Below are 16,937 nucleotides of genomic sequence, written 5' to 3'. Positions count from 1 at the left end.
GTACTTAATGTCTGTATGTCAAGAACATGTGATTCTCCTTTCTTTAGATTTGCATAGTCATTTTAGAAACTTCGCCCTGTCGTTTACAGTTGAATAAGAGTATCTGTGTCAGTGTGATTTCAGCAAGCGTTCTCCAACACTGTTTTATTTCTTCTGTGTCTTTGGCTTCCTTCAAATCAGCTAAGGTACATTCTGCCTCTCGTCTTAGATACTTGGAGAGAAGAAGAACATCTTTAAATCTTGATGGTACTACTGTATTAAATCAGCCATTGTTGCATTTTCATTTCTACTGATTTGTCGATATTCTAACACAAGAAGAGCTATTTCTCTGAGCTTGCATCTAAGGGTTTTGAACTGCTCTTGGTCGTGTCCATGTTTAAAGCACATCTTATAATAGCTAACTCAACTATCAGAGGATCCCCTTTGATACATCGGGATTGTAGTATATTGAGGGCAGCATTTATCACTACACACTCTCGCTATGTGACGTACACAGAACGTATGTAGCGATTGTGTTGAATAAACGTGTTGACTGTATGTTGTGTGTAATGGTCGTTCATTGTCTATACACTAAACAAGAACATCCACCTTTCAAAATACAACAGGGATATATCATCAGCTTTCAGCTTACAGGGAATTGAAAATTTTGTGCACAACTTCGCCTGCAGGGACACCTAGCGGTGGTGGTAGAAGCAAATTCGTGCATCTTGTATACAAGATGATCCTTTTTTCTGCGCTGTTTCACCATTCACAAGGCTGATAGTCTCAATAAAAGTAATTACGGTAAACATCAATAACATTTATGAGGCACAGGTATCTACATACCCTTATGCTTGAATGGATTTTTAACATTAACAGCAAGCGTGATACAAGAGAAAAATGGTAAATTGCTTCTCTTCTCTATACACTGCCACGTTCTGGCAACATGAAATTATCCAGCACAGTGTGAATTGATCTTGCAGAAATGCTTGCATCAATCTTTAATCCTATTGCCCCTAGTCTTCTTGTCAGACTATCACTGATAAAGGAAACACTGCTCCCAGGATCTAGAAAGGCATATGTTTGTAGCACCTGGAGTCCGTTTTTCAATTGGATGTTCACTGGGACAACGCCATAGTACATTGTCCTTCACTACCAGCCCTCGTATTGACTCAATAAAGCTCATTCGCTCATCATCACTGTCGGTGTACATGGCGACCTTACTATTGAACTGTCTTAAGAACCTTCTATAGTGTGTGGGTTCACCACTGAACTTCTTTAGCTCTGGGGTAGGCTTCTTCAGTTGTTTTACCACAGACAACATCACTTCCTCACTACTATTATTGTTACTACTCTGGATCACTGGTTGCTGTTTAGCTGGAGAAAATGTTGGTGCATCAACATTTAGTGCTACGTGACAAGAGCTCTCTTTCTCTTCAAATTCATCGAGTACTCTTTCCTTAGCTTCCACGATATCTGACGCCGTTCTAAGCTTTAGCTCTTCTTCTTCATTGCTAAGTTTTAATTTTGCCTCCTCTATCTGCTGCTTTCTTTTTAAAGCCTTGATTCTGGCTAGTAGGGCTGCCTTATCCTGTTCCGCCTTTAGCCTAGCAGAAGACACTACTTGATGAAGATTTTGCGCTCGGCACTGATAATGCACTTTTACCTGCACTCCACACTGATGCACTTTTACTCTGTGAACTACCTACTTCACTTGACTTTTGTGACTGCTGTGTACTTTCCCAGTTCAAAAAATATGATTTGAAGTTCTGGAGGAATGTATCTCTCACATCCCATGTCTCTTCAAAATACTCCACCATCTCGTCTTGGGACAGCAGCTCACAGTATTTAATGTTTTGCTCCAGGAGATTCTCGCACACTGTCATCCATTCTTTATACTGGTCTCTCACTTCATTTACATCACAATGCTCATTTATTTTTATTTGGATGCTCTCAGTTATCCCTTTAACTTGTCTAAACAACCGGTTTAGTTGTTTTCTTTGGTTCTCTCGAGCATAGGTGACACCCTTTTCGGTCTGTCGTTTTGGTCTCGCCCCTCTGATTTGCTGGTCAGCCTCTTCTTCACTACTGGTACTACTAACGTTCTTTAATAAATCATCTCCAAATTCCATCTTGATTCATAAACGTCAATGAATATTGGGCCAAATAAACCATACACACGTCAATGCAGTTTCACAATCTTTTAATTCTCTTTGTCCCTTCTTTGAGCATACAGAGTCACAGTAACTGGGCAGTAACTGTTCTACTATAACTGCTATAACTGATTGACTGCAAGTAGAAAAATATAAACAAAACAACGTTACTCTACACTAGGCTAAAGCCTATGCTTAGCAAATAGGAGACGATCCCTAAACACGTTTATCTGACAGTACCTGACTGTTCGGCAACTTTGCACGCCAGGTATAACGTGCAGTCCTAGGCCTAACAATTATATCATCGCATGCATCAGTGCATTGTATCTAATATTAATGGTTTATACAATTACACTAACATTACCCAAATTAACCATTTAATATGATCTTGTAGATGTGGAAAGAAGTATGATTTGTGATGAAATACAGTTCAGTACTATGATAGTACGAGGCTTACTACTTGATGTTACCATGGCTGACTGCCACAACCTGACTACCGCCACCTAGCGGTTCATTCTATTATCCAACAATTAAATAAAACGATACGTTTGGCCGTAACAGGTAGTGTTTTGGGGCGAAAAAAGATTAAGGATGCAGCAGAAAAAATTAAAGACGTTGCTGTCTTACAAGCTGTTTCTGCTAATGAATACTTTAAGTATCACTTAAAACCAAAGAATTGTTATACAACATATTTGTTACGCAGCGCACGCTCATATGATGAGACAAACATAGAAGATACATTGGGTACACCTGATTCATTGATTGAACCCTTCAATTCCAAAAGAAGTGCTAGTAGATCTGTGTCTAATAAAAGACAGAAGTTGCCATCAAATGTATGCGTGATTTGTAACAGAGAGAGAGAACCTACAACACGTGATAGGATTACATAGAATATGTGAGCAAAGGAGGGCCAACACATTTCTTGCTGCTATAAACTTTAATTCTGATGATGTTTTCACAAGGTGTGCATTTCTTAAAGATGCAGGAGATATCTTTGCTGCCGACATATATTATCATTCAAGATGTATGAGAAGTTACATAAAGAAATATAAAGATCAAGTATATAGACTTTTGGAGAACATAGACAGGTTTGATCAAGAAGCTATGATTGACGTGAATACTAAAAATGTATTTGATAGTCTTGATTTGAAAAATAAAGGATATAGCCTTACCGAAATAAAAGAAAAAATAAACAGTAATTTGGCCGAAGAAGACCAAGTTGACAATCGTAGGATTAAGGTATTATTGTTAAAGTATTTTGAAGATCGCATATTTTTTACATATCCGAATAGCCGTTCCCAAATGATGTACTCAAGCTCATTATTGCAGAGAGATGTTGTTGAACATATGCGCTCAGTGGATGAAAATGCATCAAAGAATTTTGCATTGGAGTTACGAGATGAATGTCAAAAGTATGATTTCCGTGTAAATGAAGTACTTTGTGATTACAATAATATTGAACCTGATCATAGATGAATATGAATCTAATCGGCCAAAGAAATGGTTGAAATTCATTAGAGCAATGTTTATACATCACAACACATGTTCCCGAGAATGGTTGTTTAAATTTGATGTCATTTTTCAAAATTGTACCCACTGGGTCTCTAATGGCAAGAGAACACCATTTCACTGTAGTTTGGTTGAAACTGTTCATAATTTATCTAAATCAAGACAGTTAATAGGCATATTAAACAGAGCAGGATTGTGTGTAAGTTATGATGAAATGAAAAGGATAGACACCTCTCTGGCAATGCATACAGTTGAGTTAGCTGGAACACATAGATGCCCTGTGTCCGAGAAAGTGAATTATAAGGACATAATACAAGGTGCTATGGATAACTTCGATCATAATGAGAACATAAAATCTGGAAAGGATACCAGTCATGACACAGTCTTGGTTATCTTTCAGAATACACCAAAGAATAATGGCAAAGTGTCTAGGAGCAATGATGAAGATTTACCTGCATTTCGGACGAGGAAAAGAAAGCTACCGGATATCCTCCCATGCCAATAATTATGTACTGCAAAAGTTAGAAAGCGTACTGCTAAAATACCTGAAGGATTTTCACCTACAAAGTATACAGTAGAAAAATCAACATAAAAAGTATTAGACTCAGACTACTTTCTATGGTGTCTTGGACGTCATGTTAATTATCAGGATGTAAATTACCCAAGTTTCACAGCAACACATAGTGCTCTCTTAGACGTCAAACAATTTAACAATACAACTGTCTGTTTCATTCCAATTCTACCATATGTTGCAACAGATATTGATTCAATATTCACCACTATGATCAACTTTCAGGACATCTTAAAGCAGAGACAAGTAAAATCTGGTTCATTATGGTGTAATGAAGGTGTCTACCAAATAGCAAAAGAAATACAGCTATTAAAGCCACAACTAAGCCACAACTATTCTGCAACATATTTTTGGGCTTGGGTGGATTCCATACAGAAAAGATTATAATTAGTTGTCTCGGAAAGAATTTAAAAGACATAGGAATCGATATTGCACTGGCATGAATCCGGCATCTTTGGTGAGAATGTTGTTAAAAATTCTGTAATGAATGGAGGTCACTATGTTAGAGGAAAAGGAAACTATGAACTTGATAACAGAAGCTATCAGAATGTGAAGAAGACATCCAGTAATTCTTAGATACCATAGATGATATAAGATCACATTCTTCTCATGATGCGTCAAACTTTAAATGAAGTTGGAATGCATGTCAATCTACATCTGATATATTGATGCGTAAATTACAAAGAAAGTTTCCTGAAATTTACAAGACATACTTAAGTGGTGGGTTTGTAATGTATTATTCATCTAAAAGAAAAGGAAGTGCAGTACCCCTAGACCAGGCACTTGAGAAGAGTTACAACAAGCCTGCCAAAGGTGCTGGTGGAATAATTGGAATGACAAGACGAAAAGAAGCTGTTGCTCAATGGAACATAATCAAGCACCATAAGGATAGTTATGTAACCATTATGAAACAGTGGTCAGGTTTGTGTGGTGATGATAATGGTGAAGATGAGTATAGTCTTCATCATGAATTTAATCCTACTAGCACAAAAGAAGGAAAGGAATATTAAAGGTAAGCAAAAAAGAATTGAACCTTCCATCCACGTCTTACCTCTAAATAAATCCAATCATACATTAAAATTATAATACATAAGTGTCTACGTTAAGTTGTATTTGTCTTTCCAATATACTATTTTTGTTACAGGTGAAGAGTTAGAGGGTCAGATATCGGACATGCTGCTTTCTTCTGTACAAAGAGGGGAGAAGGATATCAGGAATATGTGAAGACTCGTTTGGATGAGAAGTCAAAGCAGTTACATGACACAATCCCAACTTTTCGTTGCAAAGTAACACGCACAAAAGAACAAGCTTATGATGTAAATAAGGAAACTATTGATGCTATCAAATATATTGAGTATGCAAGAGTCCGCAAGTATGACATCAATGAACTGTTGAAGTATGAAATAACTCCAACATCATTCTTCTTAACATCAAGCGGATTTCTGAGAAAGTCTGATAAATCTCAGCTAAGTAGAGAGCTACAAGCTCTACTGCCTGAAACACCAACGTCTAATATCATACCACACAATGATATAGCAGTAGTAGATTTTATTACTTTTGCCAGGAGAGTGCCAATAAAAAAAATGAAAATAGCCACATTTGGTGAATTTGCCGATAATTTATGGAAGATCATCATGGCTACAGCAAAGAAGTCTAAACGAATAGACATTGTCTTTGATGTCTACACAAAACACTCTATTAAACAAGCGGAGAGAGAAAGAAGGAGTATTAGAAAAACGCTGAACATTTCTATAACATCAGACTTACAGAAGCTACCAGAAAATTTAGACATGTTTTGGGGCTTTACTGAAAATAAGGTTGGACTGCAGAAGTATTTTTTCAAGTGGTTGACGATCAATTATACAGGAAACCAAAGTGTGTATGTAGGTGGCATTCAAGATGGGGACATAATTTCATGCAAACTGATATGCAACAATAGAGTTTGTGATGTCGATTGCTTGACAAAATGTAGCCATGAAGAGGCAGATGACAGAATGATTCATGTAAACAATGGTCTGGACAATGATGCCCGGGCTATTGTGGTTGCTTCTGGTGATACAGATGTATTTGTTAACCTCCTTTATCACTATAAAAATGAACTCTATCACCAGCAGTCATTTAAATTTGACTTTCAAAAGCTGCCCTGCACTTCAGCTACGATACAAGAGCATATCAAAAGAGCATACTTCCAGTGTCACCTGTGGATAAATGCAGCAAAGCTCTAAGATCCTAATATGTTAAACCCCACACTGTACGGTTATATTAAGAGTAAAGAACGACTCGTTCCCCTAATTGTTGGTCAGAAAACAACACCAACTGACTTGTCTCAACCATGCAAATGTGTGAAATGTAACAGTGACAAGTCATGTGTCTGCCAAAAATATAAATTACAATGTGTTAAGTTTTGTAATTGTGATATATCAAATTGCAGAAATAAGTCAAGACAAACATAATGTAAGTTAAATTAAAGCATTTATATATGTTGCATATGATGTCCAAATCACTAAATTGATTTTATCTGAAAAAAGGTGACAGCAGATTAGTTGTAGTATGTTTTAGCTTAGTAGTATATCCTTTAGAATCACAGTAATTTTTATAAATCATATTTTTTGTTTACAATGTTATCATTGGTATTGAAACTGAGGTCAAAGGTCACTGGCAATTTCCGGTCATTTTTGGAGAGTCTAATAGTAACATATTACTAATGACACATTTTGGTACAAATTTGAAGTCTCTAGCATAAATAGTTACAAAGATACAAAAAAGGTCATGAAATGTAGGTCAATGGTCAGTAAGGGCATTTCCGGTCATTTTCTGACCAAATTTTTCATTAGGCCGAATATAAATATGTATATTGTGAACAATTTGACACCAAATATAACTTTCTACGCCCAGTGGTTGCGACAGATTTATTATTGGGTAGCGTCATCAGATCGGTTTTCCAGGGCATTGCAACTTCATAATGTCCATTCTTGAATTGAATAGATTTATCCATCTTATCCAGTGCTTTCAGATCTTCCCTGGACATTGCTGTAGAGTTATCTTGCAGATCGTTGAACTCAAGGTTACAGTAGTTCTTGAATTGTCTCTCTAAAGAAAGACCATCAATAGTATTGGTGCTAATTGAGGCGAAGCTACTAACACTATCTGCATTGCTTGGTCTAATTGGGCCATTCACAACCCAGCCAAGTGCGGTATGTGTCGTGTATGGACCACCATCGTTTGTTGACGTTACCTCCATTGGTTGGTGTGCTTCTGGCACATCCGAACCAATTAGAATGAAAGGAATGCTGATTCCATGAAGATGCGGCCACATATTTACATCTTGTTGGCAGGCCATCATGTTCGTGGAAACTGGTATACACCTCCTAGTGTAAACTTTAGGAAGTATGATTTGTCTCGAACCATCAAGGATGCAAACTTCCAGAGAGACTGATTTGGAGTTGCTTATGGAGTGGCCATCCATGGTGGTAAGGTTGAGGCCAATAGGTTTTCCCTTGACCCTTAATTTCTTTGCAAGAGCTTCGGTACAAAACGTTATATTCGATCCATTGTCGAGAAAGGCATAAGTGTAGTTATAGTACATCTCCATTGTCCATGGCTCTGACTCCAACTAGCACGACGGCCATACCAATTCTTTTACTATTGTTTTCTACTGCTAATGAAGTTGGTTCATTCGCTACTGGAGTGGACTGGTTCAATGCGGTCAAAGTTCTTTCCTCGTTCGAATGGAAATGCGTCGTAGGCGGTTGGTTCCTTTGCGACTTATAGACTGGATGCAAAAACTTGCTTTTCGGGAAACAGTTTGCAAAAGATAGGCTTTGACAGGAAGACAAGAAATGTCCAGCAGTAAGGCAATTAATGCACAGCTTTCTTTCTTTAAAAAACTTTCTTCAGCCTTCCACGGATTTGGACTTAAATGAAGGACATCGTGAAAGCCAATGCTGCTCTTGACAATGAGGACATACCGGCTTTGGCCTTGTGTCCTGTGTTGTAGGATCGGATACTTGAGTGCTGAATGAAGAATGAATGCGATTGCTTCTCTTTCGGTCGGTCACCTCATGGAACATCAGATTGTTTTTGGCATAGATGGGATCGTTTAGCTTTAAAGCCTCTAACTGAACAGAGTCTACCATATCACTGAATCCTGTTCTCTTAGCCTGTTTTCGATTTTTCTGAACAACGTTCCTCCATCTATCATGTATGTGAAAGGGTAACTACACTGTCTATCACAGATTCTTGTCCATTTTTCTGAACAACGTTCCTCCATCTATCATGTATGTGAAAGGGTAACTACACTGTCTATCACAGATTCTTGTCCTTGTTCTACACTCTCTTGTTCGTCTTGCACACAGTCTTCATCTAAACACTGGCTGTCGTCCTTTTCACCTTCTATCTCTTCTTGCACTTGACTCTGTGCCTTAGATACCTCAATCTGGGTCTGGATTTCATTTGATTGGCTCAGGTGCTGGAGCTTTATTTCTGCCATTTTTAGTTTTATCTCTCGCACTTGCTTCTCCATCAGTAAATTTTTCTTTTCCTTTAATTCTGCAGTGATTTAATTCTGCAGTGATTCTATTGTCAGATTACCTCCTATAATCCTTCATAGTCTCACTCAAAGACCTGACATTCTGCCAAGCTTCACTGAGTGCCTTAAATTTGATTTCAAGAGCATATTCCTGCCCTTTGTGTGTTGACTTCCTGCTTCTTCTTTCTGAAGACAGTAGTAGAATATACAACTGGAGTTAAATAAACTTGAAACTCTAACAACCAGAGATGTTGGGCGAGTTGAGCACAAATAAATGCGTTTGGAGACAACTTCTAACACATCAACAGTATTGATTCATAGGCCAAAAAGTCTTGGGCGGATGCTGACCGTTGTGCAATCACATCCCCCTAAATTGTATTAAAAAAATAAATATAGGCCTATATTATTTGTAAGGCCTGTTGTATAGGCCTATAGACAGCAAAAAAAAAATCCCGCCCAACCCCAATTCTCAAAAAATATCTTATGCTTGGGCATTTTTTCAACCTTTATGGGTGTATATTTAGTGCGAGTAGGCCTGCAATCGTTGGTGGCGGTGTTTAGAACCACATTTTTGCAGATTTAGCATAATTTGGCTCAATCTGGCATAATTTGAGCCAGGTCACGGCATAATTGTAGGCAACGCTGCCTACAATTCTCATAATCTCTGTCCACCATACACCGCATGAAAACCAGCATGCAGTTTATAATCTGCTTGGCATAGACTATAATAAAACATGAGGGGCGATGTTTGTTTGCCTTATCGCAGTTTAAAATAGCAGCATTCTCTTATGGACGGTGGGTAGGCAGAATACCGCGTGGACGTAATGTAGATTACTTATTCTTAGATTTTCAATTTATTTTTGATTTAAAAAAAACCGGTAGGAACAGCCTGCTAATTCGGTAGGTGGTAGAAAAGTCAAATACGTAGGGTTGGCAGGTATGCCATTTGTCATGGGTTGATAAGTATATAGCACGATAAGCCAATCACTGTCGGAATCGCCGACACCAGGGAATATCCAGATAAGTGCAACAAAGATTATTCTTCGAAAGTTACTGCACAGAATCGAACACTGTCTCTACACAGAGTGTCTTAACACATACGTCTTGCCTCTTTCAAGACAGAGCCGCAACTTTCTTACGTTCAACAAGTCGCGCGCTAGGCCGTAGAACAGACGCTCTACGAAAATTGCTCCGCAAGTAAACAATACTGACAGAATAATGGAGCATGTGCTCCAAGTCAAAAAAGTAGTTCTAACTAAAATAAATAATTAGTAACATCAGTACATGTAGTATTAGTACACCGGGAATCATGTAAGAAAATGTGAGAAAAAGAATTGGCCGGGAGTCAGCAAAACAGGATTCTCCCGCCAAAACAGGAGTGTTGGCATGTACAGTATGTATTGAATAGAACAGGTAGCTGACTGCTTTACCAAGGGTAGCAGGCTCAATGTGTACCCCTTTTTACCTTATTAATCTTTATGTTGGATAAACAAGAAATAACATAAATTGATCACATAATGTGACAGTACTCATCTTATAAGGAGAAAAAAACTCTTTTTTAGGCTTTTTTTTTTACTTCCATCAAGTCCATACTTAATGTCCAACTAAAAGTATAAAGAATTCACACAGGACTGTCATTATGTTATGGATCAAGATAAAAATTAATGTTATTAATATTATTATTTGAGTCCATTAAATTTGTTGTGGTAAAAAAAATTGTAAAAAGGTCCCAATTAGGGGTTCTGGTTGGTGCACAGGAAGTGGTCCAGACGGCATGCACTACTCCAATGATGGGCTTGCCATGCGAGGCCTATGATTCTAGGCCTGGCAGATTGAGAGGATCGACCCAGGACCATTGTTTTTTTCAGTACATAAATATGCTGCAACATGGCGAGGTTTTGTGTCTTTAATATTTGTTGTGTTTGTAGTGAAGTTATCGTATTATACACTATTTATTTGTTGTACCTTTTATTTTGGGACATTAATTTACAAACATTATACAGTAATATAATTACAAATTACGTAAAAACAACTACCACGACAATATAATATACACAAAAAAAAACATTAACATGTATTACAAAATATAAATATTGAAATTGTTCAGACAAAAAAAATTGCACACATTTTGAGACACACCTCTTTCATTTTATGGGACAGTTTTAATTTTGCTTAAACATACTTCTGCAATATTGTAAATATATATGGATACATAGATAAGGTTTTCTCATCATGATTCTTGAAAATGATTAAATAGATTGAAACGTTGAAGTTTCAGTATGTCTATTTTTGAAGTTACTGTGTTTTTGTTTTACTGTATTGCCTTTCATAAAATATTCTTAGAAAACTGAAAGAGTGGGTGGATGTTTTGGCAGATGTACAATGTTAATTTAATTTCCTAGTGATAATGTTTTAAATTTGCTTTTGATTGATGTTGACAATTTACATTTTCCTTCTTTTTTTTTCATAGGTTTAGCTCTTTACATTTTTCAAGAACCTATACGTACCAATGTTGTTGAAGAAGTGTCGCAGGTAGCCACTCGTTCATTAGAAGATGAGCAAGTGGCTTTTAAGGCAGAGGAATTTTCAAAAGGTCTTCTAACTGCTATTGCCAATGATGACCACACTCAGAAACTTGCTGTGAGATTTTTACAGGAAGTGTTAGATCGCGAAGAAACAAAAATAGCTGCTAATAAACTTGTGTACACAGTGATTACCAATGAAGAGACCCAGCAGAAACTTGCTCATTTATGCAAAGATGTTCTAGCTGCTACATTGAATGACCCAGACATTAAACATGAATTAATTGTTGTAATGAAACTGGTGTTAAGGAGTGAGGAGGTAGTAGAGTCCGTCAGAAATCTTATGAAACATGTTATGGTGATGGAAGAGGTCCGAGAAATGATGGCACAGTTCTTTAAGAATGTATTGGCAACTGATGTAGTTGTAGAACAGGCTACAATGTTAGGTTAGTGACTTATTAATATTATATTTCGTTTTATCAATGTTCACCAATATATTACAAATGCATGCATGAATGGATCTCTAATGTTTCGTGTGCATCTTTTGAAAGAGTAGGCCCTTAGCACACTGATACTGCTAGTAAGAAATATGTAAATTAAAAATTGGTTTAATTATTTAGCCAGAAGGGAAAAGTTTATTTTTTTAAAGTTGTGGAACACCTAATGTGGGAGTGAAGGGCATTCTAGAAAGGGGAAACAGTCATCATTTAATATTAAGCTGCTATCAGACAAAGCTGTTACCGTAATAATATAGGAATAATATATAATATAATATAAATATTCCAAAAAAATGTATTAAATATGTAATTTTCTTTACCCAGGTAAAAGTGTAACTAAGAATGTAATCAGCGATGCAGCAATCCAAGAAGAAGCTGGATCTTCCATCTGGAAGGCAATAGGATTCTCCTTAACTCCCTCCTGGTTATCCTATTCTAAGAAACCTAGTGAACCTATTCCAGTCAAAGACTAAAAGTTGAGTTTTTAAATAAAGTAAGAATGGGAGCAGATGGAATTCTGGTGACCAAGGTTTTGTCAAGATCTCCACGGCTCAGCACACCGACTGAGGTAAACTACTCCCTAAGTAATTCCCTCAGACACTACATAATATGTCTGAGGCATGAGAGTGTCTTGAATGACCTCATCTGTATGTAAGCAGCAGTATGGTTTGTATGGTTTGGAATTATACAGGAACTGATGTGTTAATAGTAAAAATGTTTTGTTGTGTTTTGTGACAAACAAAATGATGTTGCAAATGATTTTACAATGGACATACAAATCAGGTTTAAGTACTTTGCATTGTTTGTGTATATTTGCTATGTTCTTTTTATAGCTTGCAAATTTGTTTTCAATAAATGAATATAACAAATTTTTATACCAACATAAAAATGCTAGATTAAAAATTTGATTTTTTGAAATTCAAAATAAAAAATTCCTACATATTCTATAACATAGAATTTCTACCTTCTTATTATAGAAAGAATACGCTAGTGGCACAATTAGTAATTTGTAATTTTAAAAAATTATTCACAAACAAATTATCAGGCACACAACACACAAACTGAAACAAACAAAATTGTACCAGGTGATAGGATTTTTGGTGAAATATTTTATTTTCATCCATTTTTTATAATAAATAATTTATATTGACAGCAACACTATACTTAATTCAGGTTTCTAGAAATACTGTATACAGTATTAGAAGCAACTTGTCTCATTATCACACGTCACTTAAGCTTCCTCCTTGCATTTTATAATTACTACTGTTATAAAGCTTTAATTTAATAAATAATACAATGTAATACTAATAATACAATCTATATCAGTATAAATATTGATTTAATTTTTTTATTAATTAAGTCAAAACATTCACTTTAAAATTTTAGTTTTTTAAAAGTTTTGACAAAAAAAATGATTATTTGATAGTGTGGATTCAATTTTTGTCTCTATAGTCACTAAAGCTGGGCAGTCACTGCACATGACGGTCATCGGCCAATGTGATTCCATAGAGAACACAATGCCACAATGCACATGCAACTGATTGTTTTTTAATGACGATCTGCTCAGACTGCCACCGTCGATCAGCAGATGGTACTGCGTCATCAAACGCTCACAGGAAATGGAGTTTGGCTCATCGGATGACAGTCGTACAATGCAGTGAGTGCCCAGCATTAGATGAGAGATGCTACCAAATACTGTACCACCTGATTACTGTATGTATCAGTGAGGAACTTACTTATTGCTAAGAGCAGAGATGCTGCTGGACGACGACATTAATTACAACAACCACAAACATTTACTTAAAGCATCAAATTTGGCTTGAGGTTTTTTACTTTGCAAGTGATGATACTGACTTTGGTTTTGGTATGAAACAACCTTTTGACTTGAGAGATATCATTGATTAAAGGTGAGTCAAACTAAACAAGGTATAAAAAAGTCCCATCTTAACAGTAATATTTAAAAAAATAATACTTACCATAAAAATTATTAAAATAGCTAGTTATATTATAATAGAATTTCACTCTCCAGAGGGCACTATAGTTGATGATTGACTTTTTTTTTTTTGTAGTACACACTATATTAATTTTCCTGTGATTTCAGGTGTAATACCATATCTCAGTATGTTGTATTGTTTTGATAAATATACTGTTAAAAATATTCTATGTCCTTTTTTATTTGTTCATTAAAATAATCAGCAAAATATAAATAAATTTACAAACTTCTTAAATGAAAACCATTTACAGTTGCTGTGCTTTTTTATAATTTATTATTAATATAATATTTTTGCACAGGTACAAATTCTTACATTAGGCCACAAGATTGAAAGTTTTGTGATTATATACAATTATTATGCTTGATAAAATACCCAGAGACATAGAGCTGGATGGTGCAATAAATAACAGAAGAACCTGACCAAAAATTATCAAAAACACATCAAATGTAATGCAATAATTCATGATGATACTATAATTAAACAACAGTATAAATTAATACATATCGAGGAAAGAGCCACCAAAACAAAAATGTTTCAAAATTAGAAATACACATTTATAATGCAACAACTTTTTTTGGTGGGATTTGATGTTCTTGCAATGCTAATTGTTTACTTGGTGTGGGTGGAATTTTCGGTGGTAAACCCAAGTGACCATTAGCTGCAGCAGCCTCGGACCCTGATGCAGGAATCGTAATAGTTGTGTTTGCATCAAATTGATACAGAAGTTGTAATTGTTGTAGGTTTGTACATAAGCTGTTGGTTCTGCTGAGTTGATCTGATGCTCTTGATGGTCTCCTTTCTAAATCTGAATGTCGCCCTCTCTTGAACAAACACCATAGTTTTGTTTTAAGTATTCTTCGAAAGGCTGCTTTAAAGTCCTGGTTTCGGTAAGCATAAACCAATGGATTAGCACAACAATTCACTAAAATAAGAATGCCAGTATACTTATAAAACTCATAATATCTTCCACTTTTCAAAAAAATTATGTCCATGGCAATTGATATAACATACAACACCCATGTAAAGGAATAAACTCCAAATATGAGAGTTAGAGTCCTTGAGTATTTATTACCTTTGAACATGTGGTAGTTTCTGTTGCTGAAAAGTCCTGGAAAAAGGGAAAGTTGCACAGCTGAAATAGCTCTTGAGTGGTGTCTTGCAACAGACCAAACATTTATATATGCAAATAATATTAATAAAAATGCAGGAACAAATGTTACTCCAAGCTGAATGAGAATAGTATAGCCAATGTCTAAATAGTTGCAGATGTGTTTATAGTCTGTCTCAATTGGCCATGAGTGTAATAACGGCAATATTGCAACAACTATTGAATACAGCCACATTATTAAACAGTATACAGCCACACGTTTTGAAGTTAGTTGCTGTGTGTATTTTAGCGGTTTAACAAGTGCGAGATAACGGTCGTATGCTATCATTGAAAGGCTAAGCAATGAAACGGAACATGCGATTGTGATGATACAGAACGGAATGTTACATAATTTTCCTGTGTCAAACTTGTACATAAACACTTGTAAAATACATATAAACAGCATAAGAATACTAACTATAATATCGGCGATGGCAAGATTAACCAAGATATAATTTGATGGAATTTGTAAACGTTTGTATCGCATCACAGCTAACATGACCATCACATTCCCAAAGAGAGTCAAGAAAACAAAAGGAATAACAATCAGGATTGTGAAAATATTGTAGAGTTCCAACTGAACACCATCTTCTGTGGAGGCATTTAGAACATCACTATCAAGTGTCATCATTGAGGTGGTGGTATTAGCAGAGTTGAGCAAGTTCGGAGCGAGTGACAACATCTCAGGCTTGATGTTCTGCAACGGTATCACAAAGTTCGAGCTCATGCTTATACCTTCCATCCAATATCAATAAGCATGGAATCTATGATAATGTCATCTCTTGTATAACCTGCATACATAAAAGAAAATTAAAAATATTTAGAAATACACCTATAAACATTCAGTGATCTCCCCCCCCCCCCCCCCCCCGTTTTGGTGGAGGATGTCAGTATTTGTGTTTGATAATTAATTGCCAGGTGTTGGAACTATTGAATACAGAACAACAAAACTGTTGGTATGCTGCAGCTACCAGGCAGTTGAATGACAAAATACAAAATGTGGCTGATTATGTGTATTTCTATGTAATTTATTTAATACTATTATTTATTTATTTATTTAATATTTGATGTGCTTAGTTTGAAAAAAAAAATTATTTGATTTCTGTACCCACATTATGTAATTTGAGACCCAAAAAATTATGTTCCATAGAAAAGCAAAAAACCAAGATATGACCATGTTATCTTTAGTTTTAAGTGCTGAAATGTTCTAAGAAAGGTGAGGACAGGTCAGTGTACACACCATCATAAAATCTGATTTGTAAATTGTGTTTAAGAATCGTCTCTATCAACCTAACAATCTGAGTCAACTTCCTTTTGTAGGCTAACATAATTGACCTCGTATCCCCTCTCAGTCAAATATATTTGGCCTATGAAGACCATGAAGCAAAATTTACATAAATTTTGTAAAATTTTTAAACTTTATCTTCTAACTTTATTTTTAAAATTTTAAAAAAAGAGACATTTTAAGGCACTATGCCTTAAACACCCAATTTTTGGGTGGAGATATATGCTATCAATATTGTTAATATTATTATCTCCAATATCAATCAGCATCAAATGTACAAATGTTATAAAATACACATTTTTTATGTCATCATTTTGCAGTGTTTACATATACCACCTTAATACACTAGTGTGGCACCCAGCACCAGCGATGGTAGAAAACTAGAAGAAAACGTTGACTGTAATAAATGAGTATACTTGTCCAAAACGTTGTTGTCAAAGGTGCATTAAGATCTAAAAAAGGAGGTCACTTACGTATTTGATTTTAAAAATACCTCCATGCTCTAGCTAACTCGCTGGAGTTTATTATTATTATATTTATTTATATTTATTTTTATTACGCTGTCTGCTCCACTGAAATCCCCAAAATAAGACATTATGTATTTCTTCTTTGATATAAATTAAAAGAATTTGTCAATCTCTTTACTACACTGTTTACATTCATTAACAAAATTTTATTTTATTTTCTCCTCCGTGAGGTCTATATTACTCTTTAACGTCGTTAAAATTTCCCCTTAGCTTAGTATTTTCGCC

At 35.6% G+C, this 16,937-nt stretch overlaps 2 protein-coding genes across 3 annotated transcripts in view; one reads left to right on the top strand and one right to left on the bottom strand.

Moving 5' to 3' along the window:
- The first annotated feature begins 9,528 nt into the window (after positions 1 to 9,528).
- LOC117113480 lies at positions 9,529 to 13,060 on the top strand. Its single transcript, XM_033256819.1, has 3 exons — positions 9,529 to 9,535; positions 11,211 to 11,708; positions 12,084 to 13,060. Exons 1-3 carry the CDS (start codon positions 9,529 to 9,531, stop codon positions 12,230 to 12,232), a joined length of 654 nt encoding a protein of 217 aa, XP_033112710.1. The 3' UTR covers positions 12,233 to 13,060.
- A 1,115-nt stretch (positions 13,061 to 14,175) lies between these two features.
- LOC117113599 (histamine H2 receptor-like) overlaps positions 14,176 to 16,937 on the bottom strand; it is a 10,090-nt gene continuing 7,328 nt past the window's right edge. For both annotated transcript variants that reach the window (XM_033257002.1, XM_033256993.1), the window contains one exon: positions 14,176 to 15,691. In XM_033257002.1, coding sequence (XP_033112893.1) covers positions 14,308 to 15,642 — 1,335 coding nt within the window. In that variant the 5' untranslated portion in view covers positions 15,643 to 15,691 and the 3' untranslated portion in view covers positions 14,176 to 14,307. The remainder of the gene's footprint in view (positions 15,692 to 16,937) is intronic.

The sequence above is a fragment of the Anneissia japonica genome, unplaced genomic scaffold (genome assembly GCF_011630105.1).
Source record: "Anneissia japonica isolate Jap-2015-1 unplaced genomic scaffold, ASM1163010v1 scaffold287877_len585272_cov192, whole genome shotgun sequence".
Taxonomy (NCBI): Eukaryota; Metazoa; Echinodermata; class Crinoidea; order Comatulida; family Comatulidae; genus Anneissia; species Anneissia japonica.
This window is presented reverse-complemented; position numbering and strand designations above follow the sequence as displayed.

Bases quoted from the DNA above. Each gene is read 5' to 3' on its own strand.
- LOC117113480 (XM_033256819.1), top strand. The intron at 11,709-12,083 runs GTTAGTGACTTA...TTCTTTACCCAG, and splicing joins AGAACAGGCTACAATGTTAG to GTAAAAGTGTAACTAAGAAT.